The sequence below is a fragment of the Leptonotus elevatus genome, chromosome 1 (genome assembly GCF_054856555.1).
Source record: "Leptonotus elevatus isolate MCC_2025b chromosome 1, RoL_Lele_1.0, whole genome shotgun sequence".
Taxonomy (NCBI): Eukaryota; Metazoa; Chordata; class Actinopteri; order Syngnathiformes; family Syngnathidae; genus Leptonotus; species Leptonotus elevatus.
The window spans coordinates 17,995,279-18,020,257 of record NC_141239.1 but is presented as its reverse complement, the minus strand read 5'-3'; the positions used below and the strand labels follow the sequence as shown (position 1 = coordinate 18,020,257).

Genomic DNA, 24,979 nt, shown 5'->3' with positions numbered 1-24,979 from the left:
ATACAAAGTGCAGTCACACACGTATTATAATATTTTGTCAACTCTGCAATGAGGTGAACGTAACGCACGACAGGATCTCAGCCACGTCACTGGGCACACTTGCACAATTAAATTCAATAATTCACTTTCAGAGGCAATTCAAGGGCTGTAGCAAAAAACAAAAAAAAAAATAAAATCTGCCTATGCAAATTTAATAATGCTCAGGCTGATTGAAAGGAAACCTCATTACTTTGCTGTAGCGCAGACGCGCACTGCATCATACTGAGAGGTATATTTACTTACTTGACTACATGGCGGTACAGAATATTAAAAACACTGCTCAGTATGATGCACAGCTACAATAATGAAACCAGCAAAAACATTTGTGAAAGCAGAACTAGATTGTAAGACGACTACTCTATTTTTATTTTTTTTTTACAGAGGAATACTGCATAGCTTGACCTTATTTGGCATGCAGCAACAGATTAAACAGTATATAAAAGCTACTTAATGCATCATAATCCAATAATATTACAATACGACACTAACAACACACACTGAAATGCCTGCACTAGAGCGTGTCCACTTTTTATTCATTTGGGTGCAATTAGGCTCCTTTTTTAGTTGCATTATTAAACTGCTATTACACTCCAGTAAGTCAGCTGCTCCAAGGATTTGTCCACTATCTGTATTTTTAGTACATATTGAGCAATTAAATGTAATATTAGTGAACACCAGCCAGTCGCTAATGTGAATGTGAAGCGCATCCAGACTTTTTTTTTTTTTAATATACATGGATATTGTTCATGAATATTATGTCGTATGAGGAAGACGAGAGAAGGAGTAGAGTGGGGGCGGGGGGGGGGGGGGCGCACCTTTCCCATCTCCTTGTTCTGCCCGTTTCCAGCTGCTTTAATTTGACACCTTGAGCATTGGAGGGGGGTAGGGTTAACTAGGTGGGGGAGTGCGGAGACACAGCGGAATTCATTAAGGATAGCCAGCCTCCTCTCCCCTCACCGCTAATGACATCAGAGGTTAGCGGGGAGCAGGCGAGAGGCGAGAGATTGGGGAGCAAGAGCGGCGGATGTGCGGAATGATAATCATGAAGTGTATTTTCAATGGCAATTAAAAGGAATGCGGCTCACACGCGAGCAGCTTGAAGACACTTCCTTTTGCAGAGTGCTTTTCTGAGCAGCCCTTTAACACAAAAGCGCTTATTACAGTAAATGCTTCTATGAGAAACATTTGTAGCCATAAAATAAAGCAAACAAAAAACGATGAAATTAACAACAAAGTATGGTGGTACCTAAGATGACAATGAATCAGCGGTGATTCAAATGAGGATTTGACTGGGCGAAAAAAAAGCGTTCATCCAATCATAATTTACATGTAACAGTATTAGTTAGCCAGCTAACTAGCATTAGCAATAAATTGTCCAGCAATGCAGTCAATGATGTCCATCCAAGCAGTATATCAGCAACTCTGTCATTAGTTTACTGCTACACACGGCAACAAGCAACTTTAGCTAGCTTAGCTATAGGATGCAGCTAGCCTACGGCAACAAAGATTTATATCATTTAGAACACCAGTATGTGGGAGAGAGAAAAACGACCCCGATTCCGCATTTGGCCACAAAGCAGCGTGTGATGCTGTTAAAAGTAAGCCATTTTAAACTAAAAAGAAATATTTTTCCGGAGTTTGATGCGGAACTCTGCGGCTGGATAAGCTTTCAAATGTTCATAGTGTGTTCAAAGTGTTCAAGTGCTATTTAATTGAACTCCATTTACCATTTTGATTGGGGTGTGAATTGCCTAGTACCTGGCGATTCGATTCACATCACGATTCATAGATCACGATTCGATTCGATTAATCTCGATGCGAATCTATAAATTGATTGTTGCGATATTTTCTCTCTCAAATTTAGAAAATACTAATCAGTAAACTTGTACATGTATACTGTAAGATTTGTATGAAAATGTATTTATGTTATTTATTTAACAAACAGGTTGCAGTCTGTTTCATGTTTGAACAGCACTGAAATAAAATATTAAGGCTTAATGTTCCATTAATATAACATTCTTCCATGCTTAATGTGTGAATCCTAACCCTAAGTATGACGTTTTGTTGAATATTCCCATAAAAAATGTATGTTTAAAAATCGATTCGGCTGCCTATCAAATTGATTCGAGAATTGCGTGCTGTAATATCGCGATATATTGCTAAATCGATTTTTTCTAACACCCCTAATTTTGATCAGACGGGATTTTTCATTTGTTAGTCTACGACGTTTTTTTTTTTTTTAAGAAAAGTGCAATGAGTAAGAATTGAATCGAACTCAGAAGTCATTCACTGCCATCAACACGAATAACGAATCGGGAGTCCGAAATCTAGTGGTAACTGAAAGGCCAAACTACACATTGAACAAATTAAATTCTGGTTTGCAGACATATTGAGGTTACCAAAGGCACACAATTAAATAATTTGCACAATTTGCACGTATTGTTTTTAATGTTTTATATGTGTATGGCCTCTACGTGTTTTTCACTGCCACTGCTTCAGTGTCGGTTAGTGACTGACTATGGCATTTTCCGACTGATGTACAAATACGTTGCCACCGTAAGAACACCAATTAAAAGGGATGCAGTTTACATGTGGAGTGACTTCCTTTGCCAAGTGCATTTCTGAATATCCTTTTAACATTCACGCAAATGAGAGGTTGAAAACAAATTGCCATTTTTTTTGCGCCTCTGACAGGCGTAATGCACTATGATGACATCCAAACAACATATTGCAGGGGGGCAAAAACATGTGCTACGTCTTGCAGGTTAGATGGACCGCAATCAGAGCCTTTTTATCAACATTGTGATTGCGCCGTAGTGGCACGATAATCTGCGGCTGAGGAATCAGGCTAATGGCGGTTTCAAAGTGGCCATCTCTCCGGGGACCTTTCAGACAGGTAAAGTGCTGAACGTTATTGAAATGGCCAGGGGCATCTGAAATGAAAGGCCTTTCAACAACTGGATTTTTATTTTTGCTCCTGCAGAAGCAACAGCGGTGAGCCGCTTTATCGTTTGCACTCATTTAAAACCTCACAGTCTGTTGGAAGGCAGATGACAAAGCAAGCGGCAGGTAAAGTTTCCCGGGGAAGAAGGAAAAAAAAAAAAAAAACAGCGGTCAGCGATCTTTTTGATACTCATTTCCATTCATTTACCTGTGACATTTTTTCATGACGTACTCCCTGGCAAACTATCAGACTCATAAATCCAATTGAAACCTATTAGTGGAGAACTTTTAAAGCTATCCTTCATTAATGTTAATGGGGGTTTTTAGTGGAGGCCAGTGGTGGTTAGGGCTACATGGCTGCCTTCCCGAGCTTGTTTAACAGGCTCCAGACAGAGATGGATGCTCCTGCTAGTCTGATAGGCTCTCGGTGCCATCTATCACCCAAAGGACCCACCCACGGAGTTGGCGTTCCATAACAAAGGGCAAGCAGGAACGCCGGTGATTGACAGCTTTATGTGCGCGGTGGCAAGTCAGACAGCCGAGTGCAGACGTGGGGATCCGTTTCTAGCCTTGGTGCTGGAAATAAGTTGTGAGGAAGAGGAAAAAATAATGAGTGAGCTGCGGAATCAATCAATATGCCTGCACATGAAAGAAATAAGTAAAAAAAAAAAAACATCCCGAGTGCTGCTGAGTAGGTCCAAAACTAATCAGGCAAACGAAGCTACCCGAGAGCAAAATAAAGCCTAAATGAAGAGCTGTGTTGAGGCATAAACAGATATTATCATAAAGATTATTACCCCCGCACCTCCAGACTTACTAATTAGAGCAATAAACAACCATATTCTACAATGTATGGCTCCGGCGGGCCATAAAACCCCCACGACATGTAAATACAGATATAGCACATGCAACAACAACAAAAAGGAGTAAAGAGCAGTCAGTAAATCCCAGCTCATCCATCAAAAACAGAACATCACGTGCCGGGAAATGCACATATAAAGTGCCACACAGCTGCCACAGATGTAATCACTTTACTCTTCCTCGTATATATTCTTGAAATGCAGAAGGCAGGGGGGGGGGGGGGGGCTGCCAGGATGCTTCAGCAGAGACGCACTAAATTTGGACAGTAAGTAGTATCACCCCATCGGCGCGGTACACCGCACATTCGCAACGCCCCATTTAACTGCACACGGCGCTTCTCTCTGCCGCCCTCATTTGCATACTTCGGCGGGGCCCTGACGGATGAAGACGGATGGGCCGAAATCAGCCTCGGTGAAACAACTGTTTTATCAAGGTTAAACTATCCAAGAAGCTCTTAACCCCCGTGCCTTTATCACGCGACAGCTCGCCCAATATCAATTTATCAATATGATCTTATTGGCGGGGACGGGATAGTGAGGGAGGGCAGCGGCGGAGCTCTTTATAAACTCAAGTAATGGCAGCATAAAGGAATTTTATGTGTTTTAGGGAGGGGGGGACTGCCTAACGTGCTGCTGAAGGACCATGTCCAATAAAATGGGCTACAAGGTGGTGGCGCGCCATTGCCAATTGAATAAAACGTAATCGGGGACGAGACACTGGCCTCCGGGCACGGGGAGGGAGGGGTCGCCATTTTCGATTGTGATTACAGAGAGAGAAACGGCAACAAGTGCCGCTAGCCTCCGTCACGTGAGCGACACGCTCGGCAATGACACAAAGCACAATGAGATCACCGAGAGCAGCCTTTCAAGGGGGCATATTACGGAGAATCGACGTTTTAATGTAATGTATACAAATAGTTGGCTAACTTGATGTGTGGTGCGCGTGAGTGCCAGCCCACCCGTCAAGTGTGAAATTAAACAATCAAGTATATTCTTTCGGACCATTTTTGAAAATGTGTTCGTGAGCAAGACTTTCTGAACTAGACCCCCCCCCCCCACTAATTAACATAATAACTACCCCCACATTGAGTTTGTATGCCCATGACATGATTAGCTAGGCCAGGCAACATTATCAAACAACTACACTAAAACATTATCCTGTAAACATCTGTGTTAGCACAGATTAGCATTCGCATTAGCTAACAATGTGACCAATGTTAGCTTTACTTACTCAGTAAATCTAACATTGGTGACCAATGTTGACACAGATTAGCATTTGCATTAGCTAACAATGTGACCAGTGTTAGCTAACCACTACACCGACTGACAAAATATAATTAAATTGTAATTTGGTGTTTTAGTGAGTGAAATACACTCAATTATTTTCAGGCACTCACTTTATGGTGGGGGAATAGTGTAGTAAAATTAGTGGCTGTTTTGCAAAAGTACCTTCATTTGTAGTCTGGAAGTGGAAGTGCAAATTACTACATGCTACGCTAACATAACAAACCGTGTGCCGATATACTTGATTTGATCCCAAAAAGACAAGATTAATAACCATGTTTTGGATTTATATTCGCCACAGTTGATCAAAAGTTACAAAATCAGAGATTTGAGAGGGGGTAAAAAGGCCTTACTGTTGCTTCAAGGAGACACGGTTGGTTTAGCTGAAGGTTCAGCTAGCATGAATAAAACAACATAAACCACATGATGAAGTTTATGTGCGCCACAAAAATGCGCACAGTTAAAAAGAGGATCGTTACGATAGAGCGCCAACACACATTCGTCTTGGTTGTCTTCATACTTGTTTTAACATCAACATTACATTACTCTTACTAGTAATACACCCATATCTTGCGGCTTATTAAAACACTAGCAATGAAAGTCAAATTAACAACAAAAAAGATCAAAACAAAAACAAATCATATGTGAAACGTAAACTACCTCATAAGTTTGGCTCTTTGGAGGGTAAAAACTCTTTGTGGGCGTGAAGTGAGTCGCTAATGAGCGCGAGTGTGCGTGGATGGGTGGATCTGAGAGTTGATGATGATGCTCGAGTAAGAAAATGAGCGCAATTAAGATCATTTGAGAAGAAGTTAACTGTCCAGAACTAACACTGCTCAAGGCAAGATGGAGGACAGGGGAGACATCGCTCTTTTGGGGTCAGGACACACAGGAGCAAGACTGCAGTTGTTACTTTTCATGGTCAAAGGATACGAACGAGTCCAGCAAGCCACACAATAGCTATTATGTTATATAAAATGGCGATTTATGCGCGAAACATTTACTACATTTTTTTTTCTTCATTTTCTGACATTACAGACTGTTGTTAAAATGTTGGCTACTGACTTATACTACAGTTTAGCAAAGCAATAATTAATGCTAGCCGCTAGTGCTAGCTATGAATAGCTTGTTGCTATAGTTACTTCTTATCAAACTGTTTATGTTAAAACAATGAGACGCGTTTATTACACATTCCCACTCGTCAGCGAAAATACATTTTATGATCCCCACCAGATTCTTAATAACAGGTCTGTGCTTTTGACAACATCTGCAACATTTCCCACAACATCTTTTAAGATTTGGGAACCTTAGAATGTTTTGACGGGGCGGTCCTATCTCATGAAAATGAGTGACGGTAAACCCAGTCAGCTCCACTGCAGAACCAATGCCGAGTAGTACTTTCGTTACCATGACGACCAGGATGGAGCAAGGGGATACAACAAGGCAGGTGGCCTCTATTTGAGGATGTAAAGTCCAGAGATGTTTTTTTTGTTTTTTTTATTGTAGTCAGAATGACAAAACATTACATCCCAACAAATACTTCATACACGTGTTAATCAGTGCGCGGATTTAGTGCGTGGAACATGATGCGGGAATATCACCAAACAGCAACCTCAGACCCAGAATTAAAAACGCAGCTCTGCTTACCTTTTGGCTTTGAAATGATATAACAAAATAGTTGGCAGATAGAAGATAACAAAATTTGTATACAAGCCATTAGGAAGTCCATTTTCTATGATCTCCCCCCCTGTTTATTTATTTTCAGGCATTAACAATACGGTGCTTAACTTATTTGTATGGCCGTTAAGCTTGAACCTGCCATTTCCATGATTTCCTAGGGGCATAATTTTCAAAGCAAACAGAAACAATCCATGCTGGGATGCTGGTTGGCGTCAGCATCCCAGCATGGATTGTGTTCCACTATCGAGGTTCTGCTGTGAATTCATTCTGTCCTCCAGCACAAAAGCTATCATCCACAAACAGCTGCAGGCGAAGCTATCATCAAAGACGGCAACCATCAACAAAATAAACTTCTTTTCCTTTCATTTCTCAGCAGGATGCACAACATTATGAAGACTGACATCCTCTAAGAAACACTACTAATAATAAAATCAGATTATTTTTTTAAGGAACAGAAAGTGAATTGATCACTTTAAATGACAAAACAAAACAAAAATATGCACCGATTAGCTACGATTATTATTATTTTGTCTCGTTTTTGTTCTTCTTTAGCAATCGGATTGAGGAGACTTTCCCTGAGAGGACCTTTCCGGGCCGACGCTGACCTCTGCACCCCGCGCTCTCGTCCCGCTGTGCTAAACGCTGCCCGCCGTGTCACATCTGCCCTGTGGGAAGTGATCCAAAAATGAAGGTTCCAAAATCCCGAGAGAGCGTCTACCTCCCTTCTCACACGCACACACCTTGACACACGTACACAGACGGAAACAGCAGGTGCCATCCTGCAGATTGCCAGCGTGATCCGTTTGATTTTGCAGGAACGGGAGAGAAAAAAAAAAAAAGCAGTGGAAAGTGGCTAAATTTAACATCCTTCCCTGCTAAAGTATTTGTGCCGTTGTGCAGAGTTCAACTTCTCTTCCCTCTTGTTTTGTTCCCTCCTTCATTGTGCGAAGGTGCCGAGGTTACCCGGGCTCATCTGGGGCCTCCTTTGTCTCTCACGGCAACAGAAAGGTTTATTAACATAAATTAGAATAGCTCGCAGAGTGAGTAGCTTGTCGCTACGCGTTACCCACGGCAACCCCTCTACTCTCAATACACCTGTGTGTGTGTGTGTGTGTGTGTGTGTGTGTGTGTGTGTGTGTGTGCGCGCGCGTGCGATAGAGGGAGGGAGAGCGCACTCCCCTGCATCTAAATGTGCAAGTACTCTGAAACGAGGGAGACACATCCACACCCATCTCTCCCTCCGCCTGATTAAAATAAATGGCGCTATCTGCACTGCGTGACTCACTACACTGTGGCATTACTATCAGTAATTGAAACATCCAATCACGACGGAGCCATCAACCCCCCCCCCCCCCCCAACCATCTTGGTGGCACCTGAGTAAGCGTTGCCTTGGAAGTAAGATGAGATATGGAGAGGAGGGAGACATCCACTATATTTGTCTTCATGTGCAAGCGCCTGACTGCATGTACAATATATACGCACTGTATTTAAATGTGTGAGTATGCGTGTGTGGTTGGAGGCCGAGTGGCGCAGCCTCATTGATTGGTGTTGATTCCATCTGGAGTGGCAAACAGCGACTGACAGTGGATGCGAGCCCATGCGGGGGGGGCCACCATTAATCTTAGTCCCGTTTAAGCAGCATGTATTAATTGATGTCATTTCTACTAAGCTGTCCAGAAGAAGAGCGCTCGCTTGCCATTTTGGGTTTGACTGCTCAGCGAAAGTGGGCTTGGGTTGGGGTGTTGGCGAGGAGCTTCCTTTGTACAAGCCCAGCGTGCTGCCAACACGCCACTTACATCGCAATGGCAGGGTGCCAGAGGAATGAGATCCCACACCTCGAATTAAAAGGTTAACAAGTGCCAGGGCGAGCGTCTCCATCAAGGAGAATCGGGTAAAAATTCCCGACACTCACTGGACACTACATTAGGTACACCTGAATACTCGAATGAGATCCAAAGCATGAGTTTCTAGATGATTTTAAACCAGTGGTGGAGAAGTGGGTATACTTTTCATCTTACTTTTTTTTTTTTTTCATTCATTCACTCCCAGCCATTTTCACTGAAGCAACCCCCTTCGCACCCTGCTATTTTACTGGATTTTGACAGATTTTGCGAGGCCCACAGAATATTGTGTTTTATTGCTATTAAAACATGGAACCTACCAGAACAAAGATTAGAGTCTCTTCGTTCATCAGGAAAAAAAGTACATTTTTATCTGTTTCCATTTTGCAGCAATTAGCATAGGAATATAGCTAAGTTTTATCATTATTCACATTCCTGTTGAAAACATTGTCGAAAAGAGCTTTTTGCAACATGGCCCTGGTTGATCTCTTATACTCTGCTGCCACCTGATGGCCGTTTGTTGTAATAACTACCATTGCTTTAAGCGACCTCTTCAGGTCAGAGACTGCATCATCAAAGCCTTCTGTATGCTCAAGCATAAAAAAAACAAAAAAACAATGAAAACGTATAAATACGTTTTTGGGAATATGGCAATATAGATTTTATGAGCAAATTGGGAGTCCAGAAAAACATCCGCTTTTAGAAACAGTGGCAGAAAACTTCATCATTGGTAATTGTTCACAATAATAAAATGATGACTTTTTAAAAAATCGAACAATCGATGTCAAATCGATTTTCCTTTTCAAGGCTGATATTGTTTCATAAAACCATAAATTGATTCATGTAATATCTCTTTAGCCCATAAATTCATAAGAACATATAATTTTAAAGGCCAATTTTTTTGTATGTTCACATGGATTTAAAAGTATTTTCTTACATTTATGAAAGATCTGGCTTATTGCATTTAAAGACAATTCATAATCTTTTTAATCTATACTTACAATTATCTAATTAGAATTGGGAAAATATTTTCATCTCATCCTTGCTGATGTCAATGCTTGTGTAACAACGCGTGTTACTTTCATTAATAAACTAAATCACGTAACTAGTTCCTGCCGCCACAAAATTTCATTTGGAATGTAATGTTTGTGGAGTTTTAATCATGTCCTTGATATTTAATAAGAATTGATGTTCCATAATTAATCAATATCAGATTGAATTGAAGCGAATCAAATCGGACAAATATCGAGATCGAACCAAACTGAACTCTTGTGAATCAAAATCGGATCGATTGAGGAAATAAGAATCGATACCCAACCCAAGACTTGATTTAGAGCAGTTTGTAGTTATTACCGGTAACACAAAGAACCCAAATTACTGTAAATAAATTGATCATGAGACAAATTATGTTTGGTAAACAATAAACAAAAATAGTGAAAAACAGTCACTATTAGACCTCAGTATTTAAAATCAACTACCAGCTATGCTAGTATAAAACTAAACAAGATCATGTAGGTTAGTGCGTCCAGCCCGGGAATTGAACCCACATCACAAGAAAGTCTCCGTTGAGCTAAAACTCGGACACTAGGACGCTATTTGAAGGATTACACAACATAATTCGAAGTTGCACCATTCAGCCCGTGGGAGCACACTGGTGGTACGTGTTTCTACAATATGAGCATGTACACGTCCAATAGCCCACCGCCATGTGCAAATTCCAGGAGAGCGCTCGAAATCCAATCAAATCCAAATGGCGCCAATAAGAAAAACAATGACGGGAGGGAATTGCAAGTGCAATAATGTCAACCAAGACACTCAAAGCAGCTCCCACAGACAAACATCTGATAAAAATAGAGAAACTCCACTCCACCATCCAGCAAATTTCCTCTCCAAAGCCATTTTATATTCGATAAGTGGAGAGGCATTCTTAGCGTAATGGATCAGAATATGATCTCTGTCAGGCGACTAAGAAGAGCCCCACGTGCACGGCGGCCTGCAGGGCTGCTGCATCAGATAACCGCGCACAGAAGTGCAGGAAGCAAACTATAGATGGAGATGTGATGTAGATACCTTCACGTGTAAAGAAAAAAATAATAATAGATTTTTTTTAATTTTTTTTTTAAATGCCGTCCTCTTAAAGAGGGAGCGACAAACAAACACCTTGCCGTGCGTTGACAGGCAGAAGATGACCATCCCTCAGCCAGATCTGTTATCACGGCTAATTACTACTCCCACCTCACATATACATGGCCGTAATTAGCCTCTTAAAACATGATTAACATGTCTCAATTAAGCCAGTCAACATTTGCATAATATATTAGCCGGCCTAATTGCAAGTGGGTATACGTCAGAAGGGAGAGAAGAGCAAAAAGACGTGTGTGTGTGTGTGTGTGTGTGTGTGTGTGTGTGTGTGTGTGTGTGTGTGTGTGTGTGTGTGTGTGTGTGTGTGTGTGTGTGTGTGTGTGTGTGCGTGTGCTGCATGTACAAGAGCATAAACAGCAAAAGGCTAAACGGGAATCCATGTATGATATAAGTCACTTGAAAAGCAAACTGACAGTCAGCGCGTCCCCGCTTGGGACCGTCACATGTTTATTCTTATTCACTTAGATTCATATTTCTGCCGCGCGCTTCCTATAAACTCGCAAATCAAAGCCCAGCAGCATTTTCTCAGGCAAACTTCACTGCCATGTTTGAAGTTATTTATATGAAGTTATTTATGAGAGAACAGACAGGGTCCTGTTCGGCCTTATTTCCGTGGAAACTAAAACATGGAGGGTGGGTGGGGGGAGAGGGGGGGGGGGGTTGATGGTGCTGGGGGATAAACTGCTGCTTCTGCACTTCCAGGCCGGGGACAGATATACCGTCTCGCAGCCGGTGCAGGGATACCAAGGACATAGCCATTAGTTTCAGGACAGCGCCACATTGGAGACTAATGCCTCCATCTGTCAGTGGAGATGAGAGGAGGGTAACAAAGAGAGGCAACACTAACCTCTGAACTCATCATGGATAGCCGTGTCAATTAAATACTGAAAAACAGCAGCGGCGGGAGCCATCGTGTCGCTCCATCACTGCTACAACAAAAATGCTTTAAAAGGCTCATTTCAGGAAAGAAAATTCCTTCATTTATTTTCTACAGCGCTTATCCTTAACAAAATCCCAGTCCACGTGGGAATGCATGACCGGGCCCAAGCAACAGACGGATCAATCGGAAACCTGTGGAAACGCATTTCCAGAAAATGCACAATAACAGCTTAAGAGGAGCGCAATATTTTCAGGAGTAGCTCGATCTAATTAGTAGGTTACTTGCTGGTTCATAGATGATGTCATTTGTTCCAGTCGGATGCTCGGGGTGGACTGTAGCGTTTTCCTCATAGTGCACACGTAAGCGAATCTGCATTCAAATCCAATGCGTTCCCTTTGACATGGAACTCATTTGTACCTTATCCGTAATGACTCGCTGAACATCACTCTGAGACGAACACAGCATTGTGAACTACATAGACCATGATGCTTTGCGTTGCTGAGCCAAGAGACAAGACGCGCCGCGCGCTGTTTAGAGTGACTCAAGATGGCGGACAATGGGGCATGCCGAGATGGGAAAAGTACTGACATCCTCTACTTGAGCAGTACAATTACTTGTGTAAAAAAAAAAAAAAAAAACTTTGGTAAAAGTACTCACTCAAATAATTACTTAAGTAAAAGTACAAATTTGAACGATATTAGAAAATGTTGAGCATCACTCGCTCATGTCGCTCCTCACTGATATGATTGAACCTTCCTTCATGTTGCTGACTGGCTGTCTGCAGCGTTCTTCTCAAATTGAAATTATCCTCAGTGGCGGCGGCACGCATTGGCCTCATATTCACGGGTCGCTCTAATCTAGCCAATTGCACCTCACGTGAAAGCGTGTCGTAGAGACAAACATTTGGAGCCGATATTCATTTACACTAAAAAGGGAAAATATTGGCGTCCAAATAAAAATAAATACAAACTCCGATATTTGACTTTTTAGTGTAAATGAATATCGGCTTATCAAGCAGGAAGAAAAAAAGTTACTTTAAAAAGTAAACAATTAAAGAGCCATCTGTAGTTTTCTACAGTAAATAAAGTTTGCCCAAAATTCTAAATACCTGATTATATTTTCAGTTATCTTAGTTCATTTCAAACAAAAACAGACGGTGCAGAGAGTTTCCAGGGTCGGCAACATCTCTTACAAAGTTAACTGATCTACTATTGGCTGCCCGATAAAAAAATTAAAAAAAGCCGATATTTGTCATCATGCTGAATATCGGCCTGAGCGATAATTGGGCTATCCTTAAAGCACTTCGTGCGGATGAGACCCGATGCCAGGTTCAACCACCACAGACAGGGATCAGCTAGTATTTCACTGCAGCTCATCAGAGATGACTTAGTTAGTAACTGAGCACGTTCACCCAAAACATAAACCTGCTTCGTCCGGCAGCAAGCGTGAAAAGTGACCATTCCGACTCAAAGGTGCGCTCGCACCTCGTTAGCAATTCGGCCGCAGTTAGCGGGACGGACTGACTCAGCAGGTCACCGGCTTTGATAAGTTCAAGTAGCGTAATGCATTATCCGCCTGATCACATTAGTCAGGCAGGAGCTGCCCCCCCCCCCCCCCCTGACCTGCATGGGGGTAACGCGAGGCTGCTATCAACAAAGTGGCCTGACGAAACTATCCTGGGATAGAGACAGCGAGAGAAAAAGTGAGAGGGAGAGTGTCGGCCTGAAATCTGACACCGACAAACACAAACTTGGTGTCTGGCTTCTCTTCCTTTAACCTGTACGTGCCAGCCTCCCCTGCTCTAATGGTTCCACACAAACAAATCGCTTCACAGGAAGCTAGAACAGGCAAACAAGCTCTTCGTTGCTCTCAGGAACTGTTCAAACAAAGATCTTTTTGAAAAACACAAAACGGAGGTTGATGTAGAAGCGATCCGAGCCTTCAAGTGGTGACACAAGCTTTGCGCAGCTGAGCTTGTCGCAGCTTGCTAAATACTCCCACCCTGACACGGGCCCGACCCTGGCACCAAAGCACGGCGGACGGAGACGGGAGGGGTCATCGGTTAAGGGCGGCTTTAGCCCGCCATAGGCATGCGCGCCCGCCTTGTTTGTCAGCTGCTCGTCAGTGGAAACCACGCCGCGGCAATGTCTCATATTGCCGCTGTCAACACGTACGTATGTAACCGTGCCGAAGAAATCTTCCTGAGGACGATTTGAAAATCGAAAAAGTGGAGTCTTTCATAAAAAGGATATATATATATATATATATAAATAAGAAAAAAGAGCTGACAAATTACAGGCTGCTGGCGCACACTGCACTCAGCACATTTGCCTGTAAATGCCATGCTGAAGGTTTGACTCATTTTCTCTGTCATACGCAGTGAAAGGATTTTCACTTTGGGGGGCAAAGACGAGGGTCGCGGCGAGGCGGCTGTTTATTAAGTTTCCCTCCTCAAAAAATGATTCTCCAACTTTTAGAGTTCATTACCAAACTTGGTGGTTCATTTCGCAGAAAAAGGGGGAACCTCTCTTTTGTCCGGAGCGCCGCTTGCCAAGAATGGTGGGAAGGGAAGCAAAGGGGAGGCACGGGGAGAAGCCAGGAAAAGGTCCAAGTCACTTTGTTCTTCTTTTTGGAAAGCGAACTCTATTTGAACCCGCTGAGACGCCAGACAGTTTACAAAGAGCCAGGCATTACTGTCTCACTTTTCCGAGCCTTGCAATTTAGAACGAGGGCCCCAACCTACTATGGATTCCTCCTCGCACACAGCACTCTTTAACCTTTATAAATCTGCAGAAAATCCCCTGGTGTCTTTTCGGTCCCCCCCCCCCGCTGCCAAAGTCTGACTCATAGGAATAAAATGTCCATTTTGAATTAAGTGTTTATTTTCAGCTGTCCGCGCGAGCCGCGAACGCAACAACAGCGGCCGCGCGCCGAGACGAGGCTCTCTTAAAAACCTTTGACAGCTTGGCAGCGCCAACTCAAAAGACGAGGTCAAACTGCAGACTTTGTTTGATTTTCCAGCCTCGGAAAGCCATTTCTCAAAAACGAGCCGCGCTCGGCCACATCCCTCCCGAGATTAATCACGGGCTTTCATCATGTGAGTCGCTGCGCTTTAATTTGCTGCTAAGTGAGTAATAATTCACACATTCCTTTTCATGACTTTGACCCTTGTTGCAAACATAAACAGAAAATCCCCCCCCGCTCCCAAAAACCCCCTCCCTCCCGATGACTAGCCTCTGCATGTAAAACAGCTCACTTAGCAAACACCATCAAACTAGGGCCGAGGGGAGCTGACAGAGGGTGAGAAAGCCCAGCCCAGAGAGAGCCGCCATGAAAACACTCCGGTGCATTGTGTGTGCTGCGACCGCTCACATGCTCACATGGGTGACATTTGTCAGGGGATGCAGAAACAACATGTGCACAAGCATGCTTTTTATGTGGCTCGGGACTATATGACACGGGGGGGGGGGGGGGTCGAGGAATAGAAAGACAGCAGAATAGTGATTGAAGGGCGGATCGATAGATAAGACATGAAAGGGGGGGGGGGCATTTTACCTGTTTTCTCCTTTATTTCACACAAGACGTTGAAGAGAGCAGGTTTCATTCTGTGACAGTTCAACGCATGTTTCCTAAAATGAGAACACTTTCTTCAGTAATGAGCACACAAATAACTATTTAATAATATAGTCCAATCATCTTCTATGGAATTTTTGGGGAAAACTTTTTTTTTGGGGGGGGGGGGGGTAGTCATATTATATACAAATATGATATAGACTTTTTGTAGGTATTTTGTTTTACAGTGAATACACATTGCAACTATACAAGTGAACAGTTGTACAAGTGCATTTTGCGTATACCGTATATTTGCAACATGGGTAGTCATTTTGGAAAAAAAACAACAGCTATGAAAAATGACAAATGTTACCTTAAATCAATAGTATTTTTCACCATAGTAAATATATAAGTTATCAACAGTGTTATGCTTATGTGAATTTTCCATATACATTTAGTTAAACATGAAGGTACAGAGAACTCATTTTGTAAAACCTATGGAAAATATCCTATTTTATATTAAATACAGAGTATTTTTGGCCATACAGCAAATACTCGCTATGCAACACAACAGGGGTTCAAGTGCATTTTGCTTAATATGAGTATATGCAGGAAGCTCTGCAACATGTCCAGCTATCTTCCCATTTGAAGGGGAAACAATGAAAAATTTCTTTCTTTCTTCTTTTTTTTTTTTTTTTTTTAAGACAACCACACCGTAAATATACAATGCAAAACAACATCTGTTGCAAGTTGCCTATGTAATTAGTTTAATATATTAGTGTCATTATAGAACAATATTCAACATGTTATATTATAGGATTAGAATGTATAAGCCTCTTTGTAACAAGTAAAACTGTGGTGTGTGAAATCTCTTGGCCAGCATTATACTTTGATGAAATACGTTTGCTTTTGTTATTCAAAAAAGTTTGAATAAATTAACGCTAATTGTTCCACCACTCATGTTGTCGCATGTGTTGGCAATTCAAATTCAATGTTTGCATGCATCCTGACTGGTTTGTGATCGTGACGTGTTATTGTTGTCATTGTAAATATAAATTCTTATGTTTAAAGCCGCACGTGTTCCTGTGTGCAGTCTCACCTCGCCTGCGCTTCGTCCAGGCTCTGGTCGGTGATGGTCATGATTTGCTGTAAAATGTCTCCGATGTCCTGCTTCCTCCCCTCGCCGTCCGTCCCCGCGGTGCCATCCGGCAAATGCTGCGCCAGGCCGGGGTGTCCGGCCATGCCTACCCCGTGAGAGTGCATCAAGCGAGGCTGCTCGTCCATCCTCGGCCACGGTCCTTGCTGCCTCGCCTCCAACTTTTCAATCTCGATTCTCTTTTCTTGATTTATTTTTGGATGTGGAGGGGGGGGGGGGAGGAAAGGGGGTCAGTGAGGAAGAGGAGGAGGAGAAATAGGACGGCAGAGCGACGGCTGGTGGAAAAAAAAGGAAGGAAATATCCGCGCAAAATTCCTCTGGATTCCTCTCGCCGCGCCTCCTCGGTGAGCTTTTCGAGATTTGGGAGGAGGGAGACTGACTGCCTCACACACACACACACACACACACACACACGCTCACTCTCTCTCTCTCTCTCTTTCGCTCTCTTTCGGTTTCTCGAGCTGAAATCTGATCTGAATCGCTGCTTTTGGCTTTGGCCACTCCTGCGCCGCTACGCGGAGAGAGAGAGAGGGACGGGAACATGCACGTTAGAGGCTTCGAATGGGATTAAAAGTGTTGCGCCTCCTTAAATGCGCATCCAAAAAAAAAAAGGAAAAGAAAAAAAGAAGAAGAAAAAAAGGCGCACCGCAGACCTAACCGGCCGCCCTCCCATGTGAAGGATTTTTGGACTCCGCTTGTGTTATTGTTTCTCTTACGCGTGTTAACTGACTCCTAATGAGCAGCCTCCGCCCCCGTCGAGCCTCCATTGGAGAAGAAAGAGCGCGCAAGTCCCACCTCGACGCTCTCCTGAGACGTCAATCATCCATCCCGGGGAAGGTGGGACACTGTAATAAACATAAAGAGATGTGACCATGTCGTGATGGATAGAGAGTGAATATGGAGCCTAATAAATAACGGCGAGTGGCGCTGACCCAACAGGACAGCATGGAGGTGCTTTGGAAAAAGACACTCTGTCAGCCACGCCATATTTTAAGCCCCCTGAATATTTACATCCGTGTAATCAGTCAAAAGGAAGAATAAATCAAAAATGGATTCAGCGGAGCAGGTTGAGGGAGCTGTTGCCACACACAAAAGGTAACAATGATGAATGCGCTCCCGTCTGATCTAAACAGCCACGTCCGACATTTTTGGGCACCACTGTGGGGGGGGGTTTAATTGCGGTGGGTCATATTGAGGCAAATTTTTGCTCTCGGTACGCACAAAAATTGAGTATACATGTATACGTGAGTGTATTGTGTTCAGCATTTGAAGCGGGATACACACATTAAAAAATTGAGAATTTAGCGAGTTGGGCGTCTCGTCAATGTTGACCATTAACAAGTAAGTATTCATTTGTCAATGTAATCATCAATAACCGTTTCAGTACTTACGGATCCGTCATTGACGGAATCCCTTTTTTGCTGACGAATGACGAAAACATTGACGGACTTCCACTTCTTTCCTGGGACTGGGCCAAGCCACTCTTTTTCTCCTCCAGTAAACACGTAACATACATTTACTAGGTAGGCATGCTAACTTCCCCGCATACCATTCTCTAAACCTTCTCTCTTCTGGCTCTGTTCCGTTCTTCTGTCCATGTTCCACAACTCACGTGAAGTTTTCTTTCTGTTGTAAATTCTTCATTACTGCTATGTTTATGCAAGAACACGTTTAGTGCCCACTTGGTTTATTTGACATCAGGCACGTTTTTAGACAGCTACGGGTCCTTCGGTATGCCATTTTAAGCCAGGCGGGTCATTGAAGAACTATACTGTAAGGGTCCTAAAAATGGGAAGTACTGATGCTGGATTTGAGGAAAGTGGGTCGTCGGACTTTTCCAACTTCAAACCAGGAAGTGTGTATGGAAACGCCCCCTTGAACTCGAAAATCCCAATTGGGGAAAAAAAGTACCCTGACTTCACTGACCGACTACAATGTGGCGTCACTACAATGGTGAGCCATTTGGAAACACAGACCGTGGATGGTAAAACACAATTTACGTGAGTATAAAGCTAGTTAACTTTCTTAATTCATAAATATTCGATATAACTCCTCGTATGTATGCCGCTATCTCCCTGCATGAAATTATACGGTGAACTACTGAACTGTATGGAATGCTTATGAAATAAAATAAAAACAATAAATGAAGCAAAATTGCGAGAAGGCAAGTTCGCTAGAGGTTAAAATATGTTTGGTGGACCAAAATAAAAATACATTTATCACTAGCCACGATTTTGGTTGTTTACTTTCGCCTTGAACGCTTTCAGGTCGGAACTGGGAAAAGCCAACTGTGATAATTCCGACTTCCGACCTTCCTCAAATGCAGCATAAGTCCGTTGGCCATGCGCGGTGGTGTTTGCGTCAGTTATGCAATTGCTGACAAATGATGGAAACACAGACTGACGCCCATTTCGTGGAGGAAATGACAGATTAGCAATTACAATTTGGTTCTGCTCGAAATATTGACGGATTGACGATGACGGAAGGGTGGCCCGACTGTTGATGAATGACGGACGCTCAAATTTAATTGACGCGCCCACCTCTGTTTTTTCCCACCCCTTACAAGAATGTCAGTAAAGGCGAGATTGTCGGATGATTATCTTGTGGCGTGGGGTGCGTTAAGCGTGATTAACTCATTCACTGCCATTGACAGCAAAAATTAATTAGAACAATTTTTATTAGTTAAAATTTTTTTTCCATTTTAGTTAAGAGTATGAAAGCCTATAATTTTTTGGGGTACATTTAGAACAGATATAAAATGTGTGATTAATCGTGAGTTAACTAGTGAAGTCATGCGATTAATTACGATTACAAATTGTAATTGCATGTAATTAAAATAATTATCACCTGATGCCCCTAATTTTTACTAATCTTTTCATTATTAAATTTTTTAAATAATCTTTTTTTTTTTAGAAAAGATTAGTAAAAATTATGGGCGTCAGGCGATTACAATTTTTAATCGTAATGAATCGCATGACTGCAGTAGTTAACTCACGATTAATCACAAATTTTATATCTGTTATAATACAATAAAAAAAAATCTAGGTATTCATACTCTTGTTAACAAAAGTGGGAAAAATGTTAAACTAATAGAAATAGTTCAAATGAATTTTTGACGTCTATAGCCGTCGATGGCAGTGAATGAGTTAATGGGGTTTCCATCCAAACGTTTTGACATTTTTGTGCGAAATTAGTGAAAATGAGCAAAATGAACATGCGATTTATGCCGTTTTCCATTTGTTATCATTTTGCAAACATTGAGAGGAGAGCAAATTGTGCCATGAGATGATATCATAGGAGAGCGCCTCTCTTCCACATAACACTCGGCTGACTGTCAACAAAAGATTGATATTCACTTATTTTATTAATTTCAGAAATGTTTCAATTTCTTCTTCCCCCCCAAGCATACCTTACTTTATCAGCCGCCAACATTTTTTTTTGACAATGTGACGTGACATCCGGTCAAAGCGTGCTACAAGTTATCCTGTCCTGTCATCCTTTATTCACAAAACCTGTTTCTATAGCCAAAATTGTCATTTTCATTTTATCAATACACTGAAAAATCCAGCCCCTTCAAGCATTTTTTGCAAATTTTAGGCCTTATTTATTTATTTATTTTGTAAATCTTGAAAATTTAAATTAAAAATGGCAGATGGATACCCACCTATTGTTTCCCCCAAAACAGTTCGGAGTACAGTCATCGAAAATGTTAAACTTGTTTAATCAGGGATGTCATAGGACCAAAATTTGTCTCAGGAATAATTGTCACCAGGAGGGATGGTTGGATGGCGGTCGACATGCGCCGAAACCTCTTTGTCGCAGTTTGACCGGATATGATGCGTGCCAATTTTCAGCCAGCGCTGGGCCAGCCATTCGGGAATCTCCTCAAATTCCCAATGACCGCCACACTGCTGTGTTCAATATTCATGATCGCAAATCCTGGGCTCAACAGCAAAATGTATACAAGCCTTAAAAGTAGTTTACAAAAAAACTGGCGATTTCTATCTAAAGCTTTTACCAAAGACAACAATGTTGGGCCTTTAAAAATAACTGAAAACACTGTAATGTACATGCCAGGCCAGTAGTTGGCGATGTAATGTAAAGGTTATGGTACGTTTGGGGGATGAGGAACCAAATGCAAGATTCGGGGAGGCGAGGACGGCAACAAAAAGAGATTAATTTCCAAAAGAACAACCAAAAGGCAAACAAGGAATGTGGAAAAACTTCTCAATTAACAAAAGACCAAAAAGTAGATGCAAAGTAACAAACAAAACACACGGGCAAGGACTGGACGACTGACAGACTGTGACACAAACGAATGATCCAACCAAGAATGCAGGGAAGGAGGGAACTCAGGCCTCGTCCACACGAAAGCAAGTTTCGATGTATCCTCACAAGTTTCTTACCGTTCAAGCCGTTCGTCCACACGATGACGCAGTTTCGGAGCTTGAAACCGTTCACTTTTGAAACCGGGCTCCAGAGTGGAGAGATTTCAAAACGCATCCCGTACGCGTCCGTCTGGACACCACATGCAGGACACTCCTCCAGCGATGACGTAACGGTCGCAGCTCGATGACGACGCATTGTCGCAGATTGATGACGTATGCGCCAATTCTCGCGTGACTGCGCCCGAACCGTCAGTCTGTCAACAACAATGGCGGATAGCCGTGTCGTAGTCGTTTTGCGCAGCCTCCTTAGCTTGCTTATGCTTTTGCAGCAAAATATTTTGTTTCATGGTCACTTCTCCTGTGTTTCGTCTTTTTCGTGTTGTTTTGATACATGCAAAGCCATGTTTGTTCTGTAGATTGCAGCAAAGTTAGAAAAAAAAAAGTGTTCGTCTTCTTCGCTGATTCATCTTCTACGCTTTTTCCGTTAACTCCCTGTGGCTGCACTACAGCGCCACTCCAGACTTGGCATATACATTACAGTCGTTAAACGTCCTCAGCGTCTTCTTTTGGACACAAGCGATGCTTCTGCGCGTGCGAGATTTGTTTGAGGAACAAAGCTTTGCTTCCGTCTGGACGGGTCCTAAATAGGAGCAAAACTAACGAGACAATGACAAACACCTGGACATGACAGATGGGGCAGAGGGTGCTGATTGGAAGACACAAGGGGACCAGTATGACGAGCACAATGACAACAAGGAAACACGACAATGAAAACCAAAACAAAACACAGATCATGAAAAAAGACAAAGCAACAAAACTAACCAAAACCAAACCATAACAGATTTTTTTTTTGTCTTTATTTCCTTGTCACTGACTTAGTTGGCATTTGTCAAGTTATTTACCTCCAATTCTGCACATGCATCTTTTTTTTTGGGGGGGGGGGGGGGGGGGGACTACACAGCCATATTGGATATGTGTCACTTAATAGACACTCCCCAAAAAACAAACATCATAATCATTCAAAACAAAGTGAGCAATCTGGCCATTTTTTGCTCCCTTTTTCCAAAACCAAATAAAAACAATCAACGCTATTAATAGTTAGCTCGCATCCCAATTCTAATTAGTCGGCGCTATAATTCCTTAATCATCCCTGCGTAAAGTCACTCTCCAGTTCTAAATCACGTCATCTTGCGGCACTGTGGCTCTCTTCGGTGGCGTCTGTGCTGTATCCAAATCCCAGCTATCGTTCTTTTACTGGCCGGACAGAAATCGATCAGTCCGTTTTCTCATTACGTGCTGAATAGGGAGGTAGGGCAGTAATTGTCACAAGGGGCAGGGTGAGGTTGAGGGTAGTGGGGGTGATAATGTCTGACACTCTGGAGCTGCAAGACTGCGGCGCGCAGCCCTGAAATGGACGTCTGCGGTCCAGAAGCCATTGGGCTTTATTCCATTGCCTATTTAATAGGGTCATAAAGTGATGGAGGCTTATCGTAGTCGTGCACGGGAAACGCTGCTTCAATTGCACTCGCCAAACGTGCTGCGCAGAAATCCAACACGCAGGAATGATCTCGTTGCACGGAGGCTTTTGGTTCGAGTCAACTTTGAACAGGAAAAACAACAACAAGCCTCGTTTGTGCCTCTGATTGCCGTATTCACTGAAGCACCCAGTTCAGCCTTAATGAAAAAGGAATACATTCTGACGCTGAATATTTTGCCTCCATTAAAACCAAATGTGTTGTCGCAGCATAAATAATCCCGGTGAAAAAAAAAAGAATAAATAGGGTTTTATTAGAATTGCAAATGAATCTTGATGTAAAAATATTCGGGTAGCCAGCAGATGTTTTTCTCCTGGAGATGCAATGTTGTTTTTCTAAGACGGAAAATAGTCCCGCTCGGAGTGCTGCGATTCCCATGTCGGTATTCCCAAAAGATGAAGTCAACTATTTCAAGTCGTACTTTTTTTTTTTTTCATTAAATAACCCATATGGCCCTTTAAATTATATGTGCAACACTAGAAAAGGACCAACTTGCATTTAAAGGAGAGGTAAGGAACATCTATTGTTACCATTTTATCATCCAGGGCTGCCCCTACTTGTTATCAGTTGTTATAAAGCTACTGTGGTAATTACAAATCATACCGTATTTGTGAAACAAAGACAAAATTAGAAGTTCCAAAACTAACACAGGTGTGTTAACTGGTCCACCATTTAAAAGACCACTACAACAGGTGAGCCATGGTTGCCTTGACAACCACAATTTAAAACAGTGTCTTAAGGTCTGTGACATGTTTTTGTTGAAATACCCCCAAGGATCAAGAATTACAGCACACTTTACACTTGTCTTGCTGAAAGCAGCCTATTTCAGACACATAGGAAATCACAATACAATACTTCGCATGAAGTCACCACTGTTGAATTTAACCATGGAATTCATTTTTACATATGTCACCTTTAAGACTGGTGCTTTGATTTTCTCAGTGAAGTCGGTTGAGAGCTGTTTTGGATGAAAATTGCTTTTAACACAAAGGAAGATGATTTTGGTACAATGCCAACATTTAATCACAGCATGAACGTAAAATGGACACAAATAGAAAATAGGAATGTGCAAATTCATCGCAATAGGTGAATTTCCGCCAGGTAGAGGTTGAATTTATTTTTTGGGGGCGGGCTGTGGATTTACGTCTCTATTAACTAATCCACTGCCATTGACGGCTATAGACGTCAAAAATTCATTTGAACTATTTCTATTAGTTTAACATTTTCCCCACTTTTGTAAGAATGTGAAAATGTAGAATTTTTTTATTGTTCATTTAGAACAGATATAAATTTGTGATTAATCGTGAGTTAACTAGTGAAGTCATGCGATTAATTACGATTACAAATTGTAATTGCATGACGCCCCTAATTCTTAATATTTCTTTTTTTTTCAATCGTGAGTTAACAAGTGAAGTCAATCACCTAACGCCCATAATTTGTAATAATCTTTTCTTCTTATTTTTATTTAAAAAAATAAAAGATTTGAAAAAATGATTATAAAAAATTAGGGGCGTCATGCGATTAGAATTTGTAATCGTAATTAATCGCATGACTTCACTAGTTAACTCATGATTAATCAAACATTTTACATCTGTTCTAAATGTATAATAAAAAAAAATTCTAGGTTTTCATACTCTTGTGAACAAAAGTGGAAAAAATTTAAGCTAATAGAAATAGTTTAAATGAATTTTTGACGTCTATAGCTGTCAATGGCGGTGAATAAGTTAAGCCATTCCAAAACCCTACACGGATCCCACCCTTCTAAACACCTGTTAAACTTAATAAATTTAACTTTGAAAATGCAAAAGTAAATATCGAGCTGCCTAATGGAAGATTTGACTTTGACAGCACACAATGATGATTTAACTCTTTGACTGCCATAAACGTTATAAAACGTTTAGCATAAACCTAGGGAAGGGCGCCGAGGACGTTAACTCTTTGACTGCCATAAACGTTATAAAACGTTTAGCATAAACCTAGGGAAGGGCGCCGAGGACGTTAAAAGACGTCCCCTATGTTTTTTTTTTTTTTTTTCAAAAACGGGTGCAGGAAAGCCTTGGGCAGCTGTGCTGAAAGTATCAGGCAGATATGATTAGTCAAAGACTCGTTTTGGCCCCTAGAGGGCAGCGATGACTCTCTTTGCACAAGGTTGGATGGGCCGCCCACCGTGGGCGTCAGTAGAAGACGTGAGGCGGAGCTAGAGTGTTGAGGAGACAATGGCTGATCCAAGCCACAATGGCTTGACCAAGCAACCGGTTACAAGCAGCTCAGCTTGAGCATTTTTTTCAAAGACGGAAAGCATCAATCAATACTAAAAAGCGCATTGATGTCAACGATGATGATGACTCCGAGCTCTACGCCAAAGTTGGAAGCTTTGGCCTGTTACTATCACGTAGTAAGCCTCACCGGCTAAGCGCGGCTAGCGCGGCTAGCGCTGCTAAGGCCGGAAAACGCGCACAATAGCCGGCCGGGTACTTCTGCACAAGCGGACATTCGATCGGGCGATGGAGAGTTGGCATCGACCAATGCAGATTGATGATGATGATGATGATGACTCCGAGTTTGACGCCAAAGTTGGAAGCCTGGACGTGTTTACGATCACGTAGTAAGCCTCACCGGCTAAGCGCGGCTAGCGCGGCTAGCGCTGCTAAGGCCGGAAAACGCGCACAATAGCCGGC

The 24,979-nt window shown here is 42.2% G+C and overlaps 1 protein-coding gene across 4 annotated transcripts in view; it reads right to left on the bottom strand.

Annotated features, from left to right (window-relative positions):
• Window positions 1–24,979, bottom strand: part of LOC147181147 (pre-B-cell leukemia transcription factor 1) — a 145,760-nt gene that overhangs the window by 67,170 nt on the left and 53,611 nt on the right. For all 4 annotated transcript variants that reach the window (XM_086079823.1, XM_086079816.1, XM_086079843.1 and 1 more), the window contains 2 exons: window positions 16,322–17,223; window positions 15,226–15,299 (listed from right to left, as the gene is read on the bottom strand). In XM_086079823.1, coding sequence (XP_085935949.1) covers window positions 15,226–15,299; window positions 16,322–16,506 — 259 coding nt within the window. In that variant the 5' untranslated portion in view covers window positions 16,507–17,223. The remainder of the gene's footprint in view (window positions 1–15,225; window positions 15,300–16,321; window positions 17,224–24,979) is intronic.